General features: G+C 58.4%; 6 protein-coding genes across 6 annotated transcripts; 2 read left to right on the forward strand and 4 right to left on the reverse strand.

Moving 5' to 3' along the window:
- Window positions 1-62: 62 nt before the first annotated feature.
- Window positions 63-2591, reverse strand: PHYSODRAFT_480999 (hypothetical protein; the record flags this gene model as incomplete). Its single annotated transcript, XM_009522133.1, has 5 exons — window positions 63-464; window positions 585-1057; window positions 1091-1862; window positions 1959-2030; window positions 2115-2591. The coding sequence occupies 5 exons, from the start codon at window positions 2589-2591 to the stop codon at window positions 63-65; spliced, it is 2196 nt and encodes a 731-aa protein (XP_009520428.1).
- A 1587-nt stretch (window positions 2592-4178) lies between these two features.
- PHYSODRAFT_350075 (hypothetical protein) lies at window positions 4179-5634 on the reverse strand. Its single transcript, XM_009522134.1, has 3 exons — window positions 5469-5634; window positions 5093-5356; window positions 4179-5009 (listed from the first exon to the last, which is right to left on the reverse strand). The coding sequence occupies exons 1-3, from the start codon at window positions 5577-5579 to the stop codon at window positions 4236-4238; spliced, it is 1149 nt and encodes a 382-aa protein (XP_009520429.1). The 5' UTR covers window positions 5580-5634; the 3' UTR covers window positions 4179-4235.
- Window positions 5635-6569: 935 nt separating this feature from the next.
- PHYSODRAFT_311755 (hypothetical protein) lies at window positions 6570-7902 on the forward strand (the record flags this gene model as incomplete). The annotated part of the gene is made up of 5 exons (XM_009522135.1): window positions 6570-6700; window positions 6768-6942; window positions 7009-7178; window positions 7255-7536; window positions 7887-7902. The coding sequence occupies 5 exons, from the start codon at window positions 6570-6572 to the stop codon at window positions 7900-7902; spliced, it is 774 nt and encodes a 257-aa protein (XP_009520430.1).
- Window positions 7903-8906: 1004 nt separating this feature from the next.
- On the reverse strand, window positions 8907-10511 carry PHYSODRAFT_478731 (hypothetical protein; the record flags this gene model as incomplete). The annotated part of the gene is made up of 1 exon (XM_009522136.1): window positions 8907-10511. One exon carries the CDS (start codon window positions 10509-10511, stop codon window positions 8907-8909), a length of 1605 nt encoding a protein of 534 aa, XP_009520431.1.
- Window positions 10512-11873: 1362 nt separating this feature from the next.
- PHYSODRAFT_326207 (hypothetical protein) lies at window positions 11874-12992 on the forward strand (the record flags this gene model as incomplete). The annotated part of the gene is made up of 3 exons (XM_009522137.1): window positions 11874-12222; window positions 12291-12414; window positions 12491-12992. 3 exons carry the CDS (start codon window positions 11874-11876, stop codon window positions 12990-12992), a joined length of 975 nt encoding a protein of 324 aa, XP_009520432.1.
- A 105-nt stretch (window positions 12993-13097) lies between these two features.
- PHYSODRAFT_344892 (hypothetical protein) lies at window positions 13098-16205 on the reverse strand (the record flags this gene model as incomplete). Its single annotated transcript, XM_009522138.1, has 1 exon — window positions 13098-16205. One exon carries the CDS (start codon window positions 16203-16205, stop codon window positions 13098-13100), a length of 3108 nt encoding a protein of 1035 aa, XP_009520433.1.
- Window positions 16206-16265: the final 60 nt, after the last annotated feature.

Raw genomic sequence — 16265 nt, forward strand, 5'->3', positions numbered from 1 at the left:
AAGCGTCGTGCGAAAAACCTCGCTGAAAGATACGATTTGATATTCTCGAACACGATATTCGTTTAGCCAGGGACAGAGCGGATACCGCCCACTTCAACTTGGTCGCCAATACGCAGCCACACGTTGCTGCTGCCGGCGCGCGCCGTGAGTAACTGGCCGAAGAAGATGCTGCTGCGCTCGCGCCGGTAGCTGGAGAGCACCTGCAGCGGCCGACGATTGAACTGGCCCGTGCGATGGTCCAGGTTGATCACGCTGCAGCGACTGCACGGCCCGGAGACGTCGAATGCAGCGCCGCCTCCGATGCGCAGGCGCTGCCACTGGTCCTCCTCGAAGGAGTCGGCGCACCCGTCCACGATGAGGTTGGCGCGGAAGGCGTCCTCGCTGATGGCCAGGGCGCTATCGACCGAGCGGAGCACCGAGTTGAAGTGCGCGATGCTCTGGCGCGAGATGAGCAGGTACTGCGCCTGGTTCGCGAACCCGATGGACGCGCTGTCTGTTGTTGCCTGTTTCTCTTGTGGTTGTGTTGATCCTGCACTCCCCTTTCGTCGAGTCGCTTGTGAAGCGCGGAGGTGGCTGCTGGACACCCGCACGAGCGCGCACTGTCGCCCAAGACACGCGCTCAGCCATCGAGAGACGTCCGCACCAACGTCCCGACCCTTGCAGTTGTCCGTGCACACGCGCATACTCCGAGGATTGTCTTCGTCTTGGTGCTTTACTATGGAGATATCTGCACGCAGGGGAATAGTAAACGACGCCGGTGTGGATCGAGATTCGGAAGTCGACTGCATGGCTGCCGAAGGCTGAGACTCCAAACTTCCGGGGTTATGGTACGAAATCGTCAATGTCTCGCGTCCAAGATCGATGACGGGGTGGAAGAAGCACAGCTCCGGCACGGTCTTGAGCGTTAGCGCGCTGCCCGTCGGCAAGTCCACGATCGCGAACTCCCGGTCGAAAAGGAGCCCTCTCGACCCGACGGGCCAGGCGTCTACATCCATACCGGCGCATGATTTGACTGGGAATAGTGTGAGTTTGCAGAGATATGGTCCTTTGGAGGGGGCTCGCGAAAGATTCGAGCTGGGTAGTGGCCTACTCAGCGTTGCTGGGGCTGTTCTGCACACGAAGTACTTGGAGGCGAACTCAACGAACGCTTCAACGTCCTCAAACGTCGACATGTATCCCAACGACAAGCGCACTGCTCCGGTTGGCAGACCGTTTACCACGTCGATATCATCACCACAGACGTGTCCAGCCGCGATGTTCGACATCAAGTCGGACTCCTTCAAGCCGAGGTAGTGTTGGCAGGCGCCAGGATTGCAAAAACAGCCTGTCCTCAGGTGGATGTTGTTGATTTCTGCGAGCTTGTGGACTTCGCTGTACCCGACGTAGCTACCGTCAGCACGAAGGAAATTGCACGCAACAATGGGCCCCTTGGTGTCAGTTCCGTCATTGCCATAGATCTCGCAGATAGAGCGATTGTTCCAGTGCTTCAGAGAAGCGAGTTTCTCGACGAGTAGCGCGCGCAGTGATGCTGTGTGAGCCGCAATATTGTCCATTCCCAGCTTCCCCACCTGCTCAATCCCATGACATAAGGCGAGAATCGATAGGAACGACTGCGTGCCATCAGCAAAGCGAGAGTTCTCATCGCCCTTGTCGTCCAACCCACGCGGAACTGTAAAGTTACGAGTAGCCAAGATACTTTTCACAGTTCCGCCGCCATAGTAGTCCTTCTTCAAATACGATAGCGCCGACTTCCGCACGATCAGTGCCCCAAGGCCCGTCGGGTATCCGAAAATCTTGTAAAACGACAGCACCACGAAGTCGGGGTGGTGCTCAGAGAGATCGAGTTGGTGCGTCGCCACATACTTCGCAGCATCAACGAGCACCAACCACCGGGATGAAGCGGAGTTGTGACTTGCATTCGAAGCGTCCTTCCAGCAACCAGCCCGAACTTTATTAACAAGAGCGAGAGAATGCCGTACTCCACTGAAGTTGCACTCTGCCGGGAAAGCGAACAAGCTCACGGGCGCTGTCTCCTCACTAGATCCAGCTTCAGCGGTCAATTGTTCACAGGGAGCTTCGCCGTGCTCCAGCTGCTCAAGCTCTTCCAGACTGACGCACTTGGTCGCGGCACCGCTAGCAGCCGCGTAGCCCCGAATTCCGAGCACGCTGGTGTGCGAGTCCATCGCGTGAGCGAACGTGCTGTCCTTAGTCCATGGGAAGCTCTCGCCGACCAGCTTCAGCGCTGCCGTCGCCCCCGACGTGAATATCAGCGTGTACTTCTCCTCGCTCGCCGAGAAGAAGGCAAGCACCTGACGCCGGACACGGTCGATCTTGGCGGTGGTCGACTCGGCTTGCGCGTTGCCATGGGCGCTGTGCGGGTTCGTGAAGAGACCTCCTTGCAGCTCTTGGAATGTGGCGTCCAGCTGTGTCTTCGAGTACATCGTCGCGCCCGCGTGGTCCAGGTACACGTCGCCTTGCAGGTGGGGGAACTCGCTCGCGCGCATCTTGTCGATGCGGAGCGCATTTTGGCCCCGTCCGTATCCGTATGCGCCGCCACTCGCGGCCACGAACTCCGCCTTGGTCGTGCGCATAGCGGCCGTGCTGTTGCTCTCCCCGGTAGGCTGCTCTGCGGCGTTGCTGGGCGCCATCACGTCGTGCCGGGAACTGCGCAGAAGCTGGAGTGAGCGCCGACTCGCTGCTGACGTTGAATGCGTGCGATTTAACGCCCATCCCCCCGCTGACAGACGCTGCGTCAACTTCAACAAGGACAACTGTTGACAGCACGTGTCCACCTGGGTTTTGAGGGCATAGGAGATTCATGCTCTTTCGTAAGACGATACTTAGCCCCAGAGAGCCTACCGTAAGACAAAGCGTCTTACGTTTTGCAATCAACGCATTTTGGCTACATCTTGGTTTTAGTATACCAGTGGCTACATTGTATTTTGTCCGTCAAAACGTAAGACAGTTTGTCGGACAACAATTTGCACCATGCGATTGGCCAAAACTTTCAGAGGGTGGTGTCGTTGCGTGCGTTCCTCCGTTGAGCATGTTGGAACCCGAGGACAACCGCTTTGCCGTTTTTGAATTGCTCGTGCCACCTACAGTCGAGCCGACGAAATAAGGCGCTCACAAGCACGAACATGTAGTCGGTAGTGCGGCCCTACTGCCAACTACAATGTACACGCTTGTTTGAGAATGGTTAAGAAATAAATGCACCCGAACCATTAGCCCAGCTTGACAAACAAAACGTTCAGGGCTTTATAGTGAATTCTAGTTAATGCATAACCAAATAGAGCCCCTCTTCCTCCGGTAGTGCGGCCCACGAACCCTGTCGTGTCCTCTGAGGACGCCTCCGAGCGAAGCAGTGCACGACGAGCGCGCACACATGCTCCGCACCGAGGCGTTGTCGGAGGACGCGAGGGAGTAGACAATCAATACATTATGGGATCTTACCAAAGTCATGAAATGAACTGTTTTGTAGTAGCAACAAGGCAGCGTCAGCCCTTGGTATTTGTATTTGTATTTGTATTTGTATTTGTATTTGTATTTGTATTTGTATTTGTATTTGTATTTGTATTTGTATTTGTATTTGTATTTGTTGCGGTTTGCTTGGCTACCTTACTCCCGGAGGCGCACACTGCTGCAGCTCCACCTACGTCGGTAGTGGACACCACCGACCTCACCCGCGGCCACGTGTAGGTAAGCTGTTGGTGGTGTCGCAAACAAATAACTACAAAACGACGTGAGGGCCTCTAAGAGTCAAATGAGCGGCGAAACTTCTCGGGAATACATGAAAAATGCCAAAGCTAAAGTAATTGATCAACCCGGCTGAAGGCGCTTACCAGTTTCCTCGGCCTGCTACTGTAGTAATAGGAAATCTAAACGATCTAAGCTCGCCGTGGTGTTTTAAATATGTAGAGGGAGTTTGTTGGTGTCGCAGCGCTCCTCCGCACAGTTCTATCGAACCGCCAATCATTACTACCACTACTATGCTGCGCCCGATATTAGTCAGGATACGAAGTGCAACGAAATGCATCAAAAAGAGTAGCGAAGAGGAACGCGGGCCTTCCTAGCAGAGCCTGCGAGCACTCTGCGCCTGGCAGTGCCAACAGAATTGGCAAGTCGTACTATTCGCCAATCAAATCACTAGATTTGATTTGTCGTCAAACTGTCTTACGAATGCTCGACACAAGTGATTGCATTCCCATTACTGCATCAGGCTACTTACTACCTAGCTACTCCGCGGTTGCCACGGGCCTGCCTAGCCGGTAGACCTTCACGGGCTGGATCGACGGGCGCGTGAGCTGGATGGTCCGCAGCTTCTCGCTCAGCTCGTCCTCCTCGTTGCTGTCGTGCTCGGGCCCCGAGCTCGTGTCCGTCGAGGGCGTAGCCGTCTGCTTGTCAGCGCTGGGGCCGGGGACCGACGAGGCCAGCATCGTCACAATGGGTTTGGTCGGCACGAGCGCGCTCGGAACCGAAGGACTGAAGCCTGCAGCGGCCTGGACGCAATCGACTGCGAACGGAGGGGGTTTGCTCGTGCTGCTGGGAGGGAGCAGCTTGAGGGCATCCTGCTCCACCTCCTTCTCCACCATGCCCTTGAAGAGCTGCTCGGCGCGGCTGTCCACGACGCTGTGGTCGACCTCGCCAGGGATGGAGAAGTTGGTGGCGTCGGCGTTCTTGGCGTAGAAGTTGTGCATGACCTGCCGCACCATTTCCAGCTCGCCGTTCAGCATCGTATCTCGCTCGCTCTCGTACTTGGCGAAGACGCGATAGAGGTCGAACGTCACGGTCTGCAGCGCAACCCGAGCCTTCTGCAGCTTCTGCTCGTTGCGCTCCAGCCGCTGCTGCGAAGGCCTGCCGTCTTTGCGCTTCCGCATCTTGCTGAGCTTCTGCTCGTAGCGGTCGAATTCTAGCTTGACGTCCTTGCGATGAGAGATCTGCGACTGCACCGACTTCATAGCGTTGATGTGGATGTCCAAGAACCGCAAGGCGCCCAGGAGCACGGCGTCCTACGCAACAACACCGCAGAGCACCATTAGTCTCAGAGACCCACTTAGTTTCATCAGGCTCTAGCCCTCAAGTGCAGACGCACCGCATTGAAGAAGTGGCTCTTGTCCTTGGTTTCGTTGATAGCGCACATGGCGTGCCGGAACTTCTCGGCGTCGGCTCCTTTGCCCACGGCGTCTACGCTCACAACGCACCATACGTCCGCACCAAGACTCGCGCACGCCGAGCAGTACAGGGGCAGCGCCGTCGCGCGGTAGTGCTCCAGACTCTTGCGGATGTCCAGCAGCTTCTGTAGCAGACCCAGGAACCGCTGCTCGTGCTGCTCATACACGTCGTCAGGGGACCCCAGCTGCTGTCGAGCCACACAGATAACGAGATAGCCACACACAAGGAGCAATGAATCGACGTCAGCACAGCAATTGCAGTGGACTGTCACCGCACTAAAAGAAAGCAGCCAGTACCTTGTGCACGCGACACATGATCTGGTACTGCAGCTTGCGCTTGTGCTGCTGCCACAGCAGCCGCCGGCTCTGCAGCAAGGCGCCCACCCCGAGCGGCTTGTCCGGCCTCATGTTGTTCTCTCTCTGCTACACCCGCCCGCTCGCCTTCTTCTCCGCCCGCTGCAGCGCTGCGAGTGACGCCAATATAGCGCACCACCAGACAGGCGTCCTCGGCCGTCATAAGACCGGAGCCAAAGATGGCTTCAACTTGATCTTTGGCATATTTTTGAAAACGCGCGCAAAATTTGAACTAAAGTCGATATCCTAAGCCTCACTTCTTTTGTACTTGAGGTTTCTATGGTGATTTGGGTTGTCCAGATAAAGCCTTAGGAGAAAAGGCCATTGTTGTCTTGTTGCGGTGATTGCATCAATCAAGCCAAGAAGTGCGCACTTTGGAGGATGGCAGACGTTCACGGCGACGCCAGCCGCAAGCGCAAGCGCCAGCGCCGCAGGAACCGCAAGGGCAAGCAGCAGTCCCCCTCGCCGCAGCACGGCCACTACGCGGACCCGCTCTCGCCCATCGCGTCCACGCCCATGAAGCGCCAGCACACCAAGTCGGCAGGTACACCCACAATACCCAACCAATGATGCATCGGCGCTGCTCCCGAAAGTCTAACCACTTGCCTTGGTTGCACAGAGCACAGCAAGTCCGCCAAGGCCAAGCACGCGCCGCCGTCCGACGCACGCAACACGAACGCGCCCGAGTCCGAGGAGGAGGAGAAGTTCTTCTCGCCCCGGAAGCTGCTGAAGGAGTACGAGCAGGAGGACAAGGAGCGCAAACCCAGAGCCAAGAAGGCGCGCACGAAGCTCAGCTACGACTCGGCATCGTCGCCAAGTGCCAAGCAGCAGGAGGGTGGTGGTGATGATGAGGAGGAGCAGAAGCGGGAGGGAGACGATGACGACGAGGAGGACGAGTCTACTTCTGCCAGTCCGGACGGCAGTGCTAGTGAAGACGCGAACGACGAGTTGTTCTCGCCCGCGCTGAAGCCGCCCAAGGCGTCCAGGTCCACTAGTGTCTCCCCTCCGAATCCTCGGGTGCATCTCGAGTCGAAGTATGCCAACATGAGTGCGCAGGCCGAGGATAGCACGGAGGAAGTCGCCACGGCGGATGACGACATGCATGTCGCTGACTCGCCTGATGCAGATGAGCAGGAGGAGGAGGACGCCACTCCCCTTGAGCAAGAGTTCAACCCGTAAGTGCGATTGGATTGGATTTGTTGTGCTTGAACTGACCGCTAACGGGTTGGACGTTGACGACAGATTCTACTTCATGAAGACTCTGCCAAAGTACGAGGACATTGTCGAGGGCAAGCGGCCCATTTCACTGCCAGAGAAGTCACGCAACGCGCCCAAGATCTGCTTGGTGCTGGACTTGGACGAGACCCTCGTGCACTGCAGCGTGGACGAAGTGAAGAACCCGCACATGCAGTTCCCGGTATGCTCTGGCCTGGTGTTGTGTACTGGTTGCCACCTCATTGCTGACTCGCTTTGCTGTTTTTAGGTCACATTTAACGGCGTTGAGTACACAGTCAATGTGAAGAAGCGCCCGCACTTGGAGTACTTCCTCAAGCGGGTGTCTAAGCTCTTCGAGATCGTGGTCTTTACAGCCTCCCACAAGGTGTACGCGGAGAAGCTCATGAACATGCTGGACCCCAACCGCAACTTCATCAAGTACGTGCTTCCTTTATTCGTGTGCGACGTATCGTTGGTTACGTACGTTCGACTCACATGCCCTCCATTGCCGCAGGTACCGACTGTATCGAGAAGACTGCTTGGATGTCTTCGGCAACTACCTGAAGGACCTGAATGTGCTCGGACGCGATCTGTCGAAGGTGGTGCTGGTGGACAACTCCCCGCACGCCTTTGGCTACCAGGTGAACAACGGCATCCCCATCGAGACGTGGTACGACGACGAAGCGGACGCCGAGCTGCTGAACCTGCTGCCATTCCTAGAGAGCCTCGTAGACGTCGACGATGTGCGGCCCATCGTGGAGAAGCAGTTCCAGATCCAGAAGCTGATCGACGCCACGCCCGACGAGATCATCTGATGACCCTCTACAATAGTGCTTGCCACCTATGGCTAGGTGGCGTGGTAAGGCAAAACAAAAGCAAACAACGTTCACTTCAATCGCTTCATGCCCTGCAACACGACTGGTCCAAATACCGTAGGACACGCGTTCTGATTGGTCACCGATACAACTTGCAGCGCACTTCACACTTCTCATCTATGGCGTCTTCCTACAACTTTGGCGACCTGGCGCAGCCTCCGTCCTCGTCGGCAGTGCGTCTCCCCATGCGTCTCCTTGAGCTGAGTGCTGCGCTAGTCTGACCCCCGCTCTGTTGGTTGTTCAGAATTCGTACCTAGCTCCCCCGCCGCAGCAGCTCAACCGAGTAGGACCCCTCCTCCTCTTCCTCGTGGCAATAGCCTGTACTGTATCTACCCTACATCTCGTAGACGCTCACCCTCCCTCTTTCACTACCGTTCTGCAATGACAGGAGATCAAGCTCTGGGCCGACACCAAAGACCGCCGCAAGTACGAGGACCTGGCTGACCTCTTCGCCATCTTCAAGACCACGGAACACCTGGAAGCCGCCTACGTCCGCGACGCCATCACACCGGAGGAGGTTGGTGACGCGTTGCAAGTTGAGCAGTAGCTATAGAGCAGGGGGCTGCAGCACTAATGACGGAGTGTGTATTCAATGCGCAGTACACGGAGGCGTGCACCAAGCTCATTTCGCAGTACAAGACGGCGGAGACGGCGCTGCGACTCGGCGGATTCATCGACAGCGTCGAGAACTTCATCACCGAGTACAGACTGGACTGCCCCCGAGCGCTGGAGCGGCTCGTGCGCATCGGCGTGCCCGCCACGGTGGTGCACAACACGACAAACCGCAAGACGGACTCGGTCAATGTGGCCCAGACCGTGCAGAACTTCATCACCCTCATGGACGTGCTCAAGCTCAACATTCGCGCCGTGGACGAGATCCAGCCGCTGCTGAGCGAGATGATGAGCTCGCTGACTATGGTTAGTGGCCTCCCGCCAGACTTCGCTGATCGCGACAAGATCGAGGGCTGGCTGCGTACTATGAACGCCATGCGCGCGTCTGAAGAGCTTGACGAAGAGCAGGCGCGCCAGCTGAGCTTTGACCTCGAGCGGGCTTACTCGTCCTTCATGGCGTTCCTCAACAAGTAGCCGGCATATCGATACCATAGACAGCAGCAGAGGGTGGAATGGCCCGGAGACCTTGGAATTTTTATTGTGGCGTTTAGTTGCTTCTCCATTTTTCTTTTGTTTTCGTGTTTTCTCCGATAAAAAAAACAAAAAAATATGATGCTCGCACCCGGCGCTGCTCAGCAGCGTGGTGCGTGCGTCATCACATCGATCCAGCAATCAAATATTAGCAGCAAAAGATAGGTTCCTCTTCAGGTTCCAGCTCTGGAGAGCTGGGGGCCGAAGCCCTCTCATCCTCTCCATCCAGTAGCGAGGTGCAGCGAGCCATAGCGGCATCAAGCTCCAGACGCATCGCGTCCAGCTCGTCCAGCATCGTGCGCAGGTCAGCGTTGCCAACAGGCTTGAGACGCAGGGAGCTCAACGAGATGAGCTTCTTTTCCGGCCTGGAGATTGGCTCCAGCGCGATGTCCATGAGGAAGTTTGGCTCCGCTTCATCTGCAAGCAGCGGTGCCGGTGCCTGGGGTTCCATTGGCGGTGACAGCGGTGGGAACGCTTCCAGCGAGAGAGGGCAGTCTTCCAGCTCGTGGTCGAGCTCCAGGTCATGTTCGATTTCAACTTCGTGCTCCATCTCCTCGTCCTCCAAGTCCATCGTCGATTCGCCTTCCGGGCTCAGGTAAAGCAGCACCTTGCGGGTGGCAACCAGGTCCCGTTCCTCTGCCGGCTCACCACGGGCCAGTTCCACCAGAGACTTTCGCTCGGGGAAAGCAGGCATCGGCGTCACAGAAGGCACAGCAGCTTCCGGTACGAAGGGCTCCACGACGATAGTAGCGGGGGAAGTGACTTCCAGCGGCTTGGGCTTCGGTTCAACTGACAGCGGTCGAGACGACTTGGCCTTCTTCGGTAGCACCGCCGGGAGAACAGCCTTCGGCTCTGCCTTAGGCAGCACCGCTGACGACGACACTTGCTTCTTGCCTGCAACCTGCTGCGGCTTCGCGTCGGAGGCTTTGCGTTGCTTCTTCGTCTTGGGCTGCGCTTTCAACTGCACTTGCGGCGTCTTCGTTTCCTCCTTCCCCAACAGCTTGGGCACAACCGGCGTCGCCTTTGTCTGCTGCGTCGACTGGGTCTTCTTTTTCTTCTTATCCTGCGTCGAGTTCGCCGGCACCGGTTGCTGCACCTTCGGCCTCAGTGGCAAGAGCGGCCGAGTCCGCAGCACCTGCTTGGGCTCCGAGTTGGCGCGCGGCTTCTCCATGAACAGGTCACCCGTCTCCTCCTCCTCCACGGAGAACGACTTGTCTGTCTGCAGAGCCTTCATGTCCACGCGGTGGAGCGTCGCCAGCGGGGAGCTGTCCGCGAGTCGGTTCAGTTTGGCGGTCTCCTGCTTCAGCGCCATGGTCGCTACCACCTTCTGCGGCGTGGGGCTGGCCGGCACCACGGCGATCTGCAGCTCCTTCTTCTGCGCGTACTCTTGGCTCTGCGCGATGGACAGCGTCAGCGAGTAGTCCAGCGCGCTGCGGCGGAGCGCCAGCAAGCGCGCGATCGCCTGCTTCATCCCCAGCCCCTGCGCGCTGCCGGCCTTGGGGTCGCTGTGGTGCAGCAGCGCGAGCCCCAGCGCCGCCAGCAGCACGGCGCAGAAGAGCAGCGCGCCACCGAACACGAAGCCGCCCAGCGCCATGGCCGCCACGAGCTGCAGCAGGCCAAACGCCGTGACGAGGCCGCCCACGCGGAAGGTCGGCGGCTCGCAGTACACGTCGTCCGTGAGCGCGTACGGGTCGCGCATCAGCTGCTGCTGCTTCAGGCGGCGCTGCGTCTTGGTGCTCGCGCGCTGCCGCATGCTCAATGTCGCCGAGGGTGCAAAAGCAGAAATGTCTCGTTGGCCGTCGAGTCTCTCACTGTCTGTCAGCGGAGGTTGAGCTTGTAAGTTGTTGTAGTTGATACTAGCAGCGAGCAGCCCACGAGACCCCAAGGAGAGGCTTGTTGGACGCCGCTGTCTAGTGAGGAGGCCGCCGCTGCAGTAGTCGACGCTTCCCGAGTGCTTGCTGCCGAGCGATTCCCCCACTGACGACCGAGCGAATTGCCCTATCGCTCGATTGTGATGGTGCGCCGTTTCTTTGCCCGATCGACGCGCCCATCTCTCCAACTATGTGGTTTTACAGGATCTTTTAGCATTATTTCGGGGACTAAATATTAGCTTGGAGCAGCAAATATGTTGGAAGAAGTTGTAATTCTTAGTCTGCTAAAAAGTACTATATCAATTGTTCGCGGGATCCGAACTGGGGGTCGACGTAACAGCCTTTCTGCTGCTTTTTTAGAAACGGCAACAAGCAACGAGGGCGGACCGGTCGGGCTGCGAGCGAGCAGCGAGGAAGCGAGGGGCGCGCTCTTCCTTGGCAGAGGCAGCGGCGGAGAAGGATATCGCAAGAGAGGCGTCGCAATGGTAACGGAGACCGAAAGTGTTGCGGTCCGTATACAGAACACCAAGCAGCTTCAAGTCACGCGCTGATTGGCTCGGTGAGGGTGCCGAAGGGGCAAAGAGTCAGATCACGATACTAACGTTGTTACAGTACGGCCCCACCGCTGGATTCGGCGAGCGCTTCAACCGAACAACGTTGCTTCTGTTGAACCGGTTCGAGACCAGATCGTTTACGCTCGCCTCGAGATGGTCCGTCGCGACTGGAATCAACCGCAATGGTGACGCCAGCGCTGCAGCGCAGGATTTCCTAGGGCCGGCGCCGCCAGGCCTCTAGGTCTCTGCTATTTGGCCAGTTGGGGTTTACGGCGGATCTCAATCGATCCGAGATGCCATACGCGGCGGGGACATCCGCCATGGAGCCGAACGGCTGTCTTCGCTGACGAATGAGCCCCAAAATCCAGGAGTTCCTGGAGGTAATAATGAACATCTTTATTGTCTCCGAATTACCTACGGCCAAGACAGGCACGCTGTTTAACGTGCGGCTGGGGCGACGTCAGGGTGGAGACGGCATATCGCAGCGACTTCCACGTTGAACCGAGCTCTTGTTGCGTTCGTCTAGCGGTCAGCTCGATCCGATTGCGGCAAGCACGCCAAGGGCTCGACCGCTGCTCGACGAGAATGCAGCGCTACAGCAGTGACACAATCGTGTGCACAAGTCGCAGCTTGGCGCAGCGCTCAATCATTGATTGGTCCATCGCAGAAACGGTCTATAGTACCAGTCGCATGGAGGAGCTGGTGGTGCGAGTGCATGAGGCGGCGCGGCTTGCTCTGGTGCGCGGCTCGAATGGCAGAACGCGCTGGGTTCCGTACTCGTCGCCTGACGATGGTGAAGCAGCTCCGTCCAGCTCGCGGTCGTCGCCGATAACGCTGCAGCCCAAGGCGGCTCCTGTGAGTGGCGGCGGGCGCCTGGACTTGGACGCGTCCTGCTTCCCAGGCAGACCGCACTTCCGCCTCGTGCCGGCCGACAAAAGGGCCCCGCCAGCGCAAAACTTGCTGCTGTTTCTGCACGGCCGCGGCGACTCCCACGAGCCGTTCGCTCGGCTCGGAGAGCAAATGGCGCTGCCCCAAACAGGTCCGTGGCCGAATCCCAGACTTGTCAGCTTTTGATAGTCGTTATCAACGCTGAGTGTGCTATGTCAGCGGTCCTCTCGCTTCGAGCCCCTCGAGAGCTGCCCTTTGGTCTGGGATTCACGTGGATGGACGACCTGAACGCTGACGGCGACGTGATCCCACCTGACATTCCGCACAAGCAGCGCAGCGAAAGGTACGCAGGCTCCAATACCGCTTCTGTCCGGTAGACTGGGGGCTGATAGATGACCTGCTTGTGTGTGCACTCGCAGCCTTCAGGCGGCTCGGGACTACGTGTGGAGCTTCCTGAGTGTGCTGCACGACAAGTACGGCTGGAGCTACTCTCGACTGTTCGTGTTCGCCTTCTCACAAGGAGCGTGTGTCGCCTTCCACGTGGCGATGAGTTTGCCGCGCGACGTGCGGTTGGGAGGCGTCGTGGTAGTGTCCGGCGGCGCCACTGTCGGACCACATGAAGATTACTTAGCTGCTGAGAACGGAGGTGGCGCCGCTACGCCGATGCTTCAAGTCACTGGAGCAGCAGATGCGGTCTACCCCGTTGCACTCGCTGAGCGTTCGCGTAGGGAATTCAAAAGGCGGCACCCGCAGAAAGCAGCGGCGGAGCTATTCACGAGCGTCATGCGGCCTCACAAAGGGCACGCTATGATTGACTCGCGCGAGGACATGCAGCACGTGATGCGCTTTTTCTCCAAGCACCTGTACCTACGCAACGTCGAGTTGGAGAACCGCAGCGACGTTATCGAGCTCCAGACGTGAATGTACTGAAGTGACAGAAGATGATCTGAATCTGAAAGAAGTTAGAACACCGTTCGATCTTGTTGATTGACGATACCTCGATCACCGGAAAATACGCTGTTGAATCTAGTCGGTCGGGTCACCGAAGTAGCGGATCATGCCGTGTGAGACTTGAATGAGGCTGTCGTCCTCGAGCGAGCGCAGCGCCATCTGAAACTCGGCGCCCTTGACTTCGCTTTGGCGCTTCTCTTCCAGGTGCCGGCGCGTTTCGCCAACGGTCATCGACTGGTTCTGCGCCCCACCCAGGATCTCCTTCAGTCCGGCGATGAGGTCGGCCAACGACTCACGTTCCAGCACACTGTGACCTGTGTTGATCATATCCATATCGATCGTACCCGTCCGCGGGTCCATGGCTGCACGCTGTGTCGCCACGTTCATAAGGCGTAGCGCTTCATCCACGTCACTTCGCGTCACGGTCTCGCACAGCTTCAGCCTTGCCAGCGCTTCAGAAATACGGATCAGTGACTCGAGCTGCCGCGGTGTCGCCGTAATGTTCTTCTTGGCAGATGCCGCGCTGGCCCCGCCCATCCGTCGAAGATCCAAGTACGCGCGGATGAGTCCGTCCCGTGCTTCAGCGGATAGCCGAGGGTGGACATTGCGTTTGGCGTACGAGATATACTCGGTCAGAAGCTTCATACTGATAAGTTGAGGGGCACCGTCACCACCACGAGTTTGGGCACGCACGCGCGCACGAGTCTCTTCGTCATAGTACAGAGCCACGATATGCTTCGCCAATTTGCGATCTGATTCGGGCTGGGGCTTGTCCAGGATGAGGTAGATCAGGTCGAAACGCGAAAGAAGCGTAGGCAGAATGTTCACGTTTTCCACCACGGACTTGTTGGGGTTGTAGCGTGATTCAATGGGGTTGGCGGACGCCAAAATAGACGCCCGCGCGTTCAGAGAACAGATAATACCTGCCTTGGCGATACTGACAGTCTGCTGCTCCATCACTTCGTGCAGAACAGAGCGAGCCGAATCACTCATTTTGTCAAACTCATCGATGCAACAGATACCCTCATCGGACAGAACCAAAGCACCCGACTCGAGCACCAGGTCGTTGGTCTCCATATCTCGGATCAGCGAAGCCGTAAGACCGACAGCTGAACTGCCTTTGCCTGACGTGTAGATACTTCTTGGTGACAGTTTGTGTACATACGATAGCAATTGAGACTTCGAGGTACCGGGGTCTCCACACAGCAGCACGTTCATATCAGAGCGCATCGTTTTGCGCTTGGGCGCCACACCACCGTGCTCGAGCTCGTCCTCGTCCTCATTCACGCTACCGCTGCTTCCATCCTTGCGGGTACCGCCAAAAAGCATACACAGGATACCCTTCTTGACATCATCCAGCTCCCAGATAGATGGCGCTAAGGAGTGGGCCAGATTCTCATAAACCCGAGGATGAGCCGCGATACGGCGAAAAGCTGCCAGTTTTCGTGCTTGTTGGGCGTCTGCTGCGGCAGCAGCGTCTTCGTGCTCTTCTGACGGATCAGGCATTTCAACGTCGATGTCCGCTGGTCCAATCACGCTGGCCTCAACCTCGTCCTGTTCCCGGGCGGTGGAACTGAGATTCTCGCCATTTTCACCCTCTTCGCGCCGGGTGAGTTCATCCACACGGCGGAAGTGCACCACGTCCACGTAAGTTTTGAAGACAGACTTGACCACGCGCTGGCGCGTGTTCGAGCGCATCGGCACCGCGCGGTAAATGCCCGTCACCTCCACCTTGTCACCTGGCCGCACACCATCAACGAGGTCGTCGAACGCAAAAAGGAGAACCGTGTACGGCGTCTCGCCCTCGGGGATGGCGTCGGGTGTCTCCTGCATCTTGATCATCTGCTTGTCCGTGAAAGCGCAGCGGTTGTGAATCATCTCCATGCTCATGCGAGAAGAACAGCGAGCGCAACTGGTAGGCTCCTCAATCCTGCCGCGGTCCAGGGCGACCTGGGTTGTGGCGTGGCACATTGCGCAACGGAAGAACGCCTCCTTCAGATCCGGCAGCACGCCACTGCAGCGAGTGACCATGCCCTTCAGGCACACCAGCTGATCGATGTCCGACGGGTTCAAGTGACGCATGGGTGACAGCTCGCGCAAGTTGAACGGACGCACTTGCAACGCTACATTGGCCAGGTTGTCGATGGCACCGGCACCAGCCCCAGGGCCAGCCAGCAAGGCCTGGTACTCCTCCGTCACGACCATATCCAGGATACGGATCAGCACCTGCGGGAACAGAATCAACTGGTTGTACAGTTTCCTCGCGCCGCGGAATTGGCGCAAGTGCTGCGTGTCCAAATCCAGCACCAGCGACTGCGTCAGCGCCAGTCTGCGTAGAGCCTTGACGTAGTACGGCTCGTCCTGAGCGTCGTTGCCCTCCGTCCTAAACTGGTGCAGGAAGCCTCTGAACAGCTCCATGCTCTCGGACACGCTGATGTTGGTGCCCCAGACGACCGCGCCTGAGAACGCCTGCTGCTCTTCCTCCTGCTGCCTCTGGAACTGCGAGTACGCCGACGCTGAGGTCGAGGCCGACACGGAGGCCGACGCACTGGAGCGGGGGGAGCTTGGCGGGGACGCTGGCGGCTGCGGCAGTGCTGCTTGAGTAGGCGCCGGCATGCCCGACCTATTGCTGCGGATGCTGGCGACGGAGCTGCTGCTGGGCGATGACGGGGCTCCGGAGCTCATGCCGTCGGGGCCCATGGCGTGCGGCCCCTGCTGCGGCTGGAAGCTGTCGAGTCTCCACTCACGTCGGCCCAAGTCTCCTCGGGGCAGTTGACGCTGGGCCATGCGTCGCAGTTCCGCCTCCACGTCGTCGCCGGCCTCTCCGGCGGCCGCTTCGCCCCCTGCGGCTCCGTAGCGACCCAAATACCGCGGCGCGGGCGTCGCCTCCACCGACGCGCTCATCTCCGCGAAGCCGTAGCGGCCTGGCATGTCTGTGGCCGACACGGCGGACGCAGACATGGCCGAAGCCGACACGGACGCCGACATAGGCGACAAGGGGGACATCGGCTGCCCGTCATCGTGTCCAGGCTGCGCGGAGGCGGTGGGGGCTGTGATGGAGAGGCCGACGGGCTCAGAAGGCGGAGAGGAGGGCGCCTCGCGTGTCAGATAGCGGGGCGCCGGCCGCGCGGGGCTCGTAGGCGACGGCGGAGTCGCGGGCGGCGTGCCGTTCCCGTTGTCCATGGCTGCGACGATCCGTTGACTGTTGAAAGCGAGCCAATTCCCGCCAAAAAATGGTCCCCT

This window comes from Phytophthora sojae, assembly GCF_000149755.1.
Source record: "Phytophthora sojae unplaced genomic scaffold PHYSOscaffold_2, whole genome shotgun sequence".
Classification (NCBI taxonomy): domain Eukaryota; phylum Oomycota; class Peronosporomycetes; order Peronosporales; family Peronosporaceae; genus Phytophthora; species Phytophthora sojae.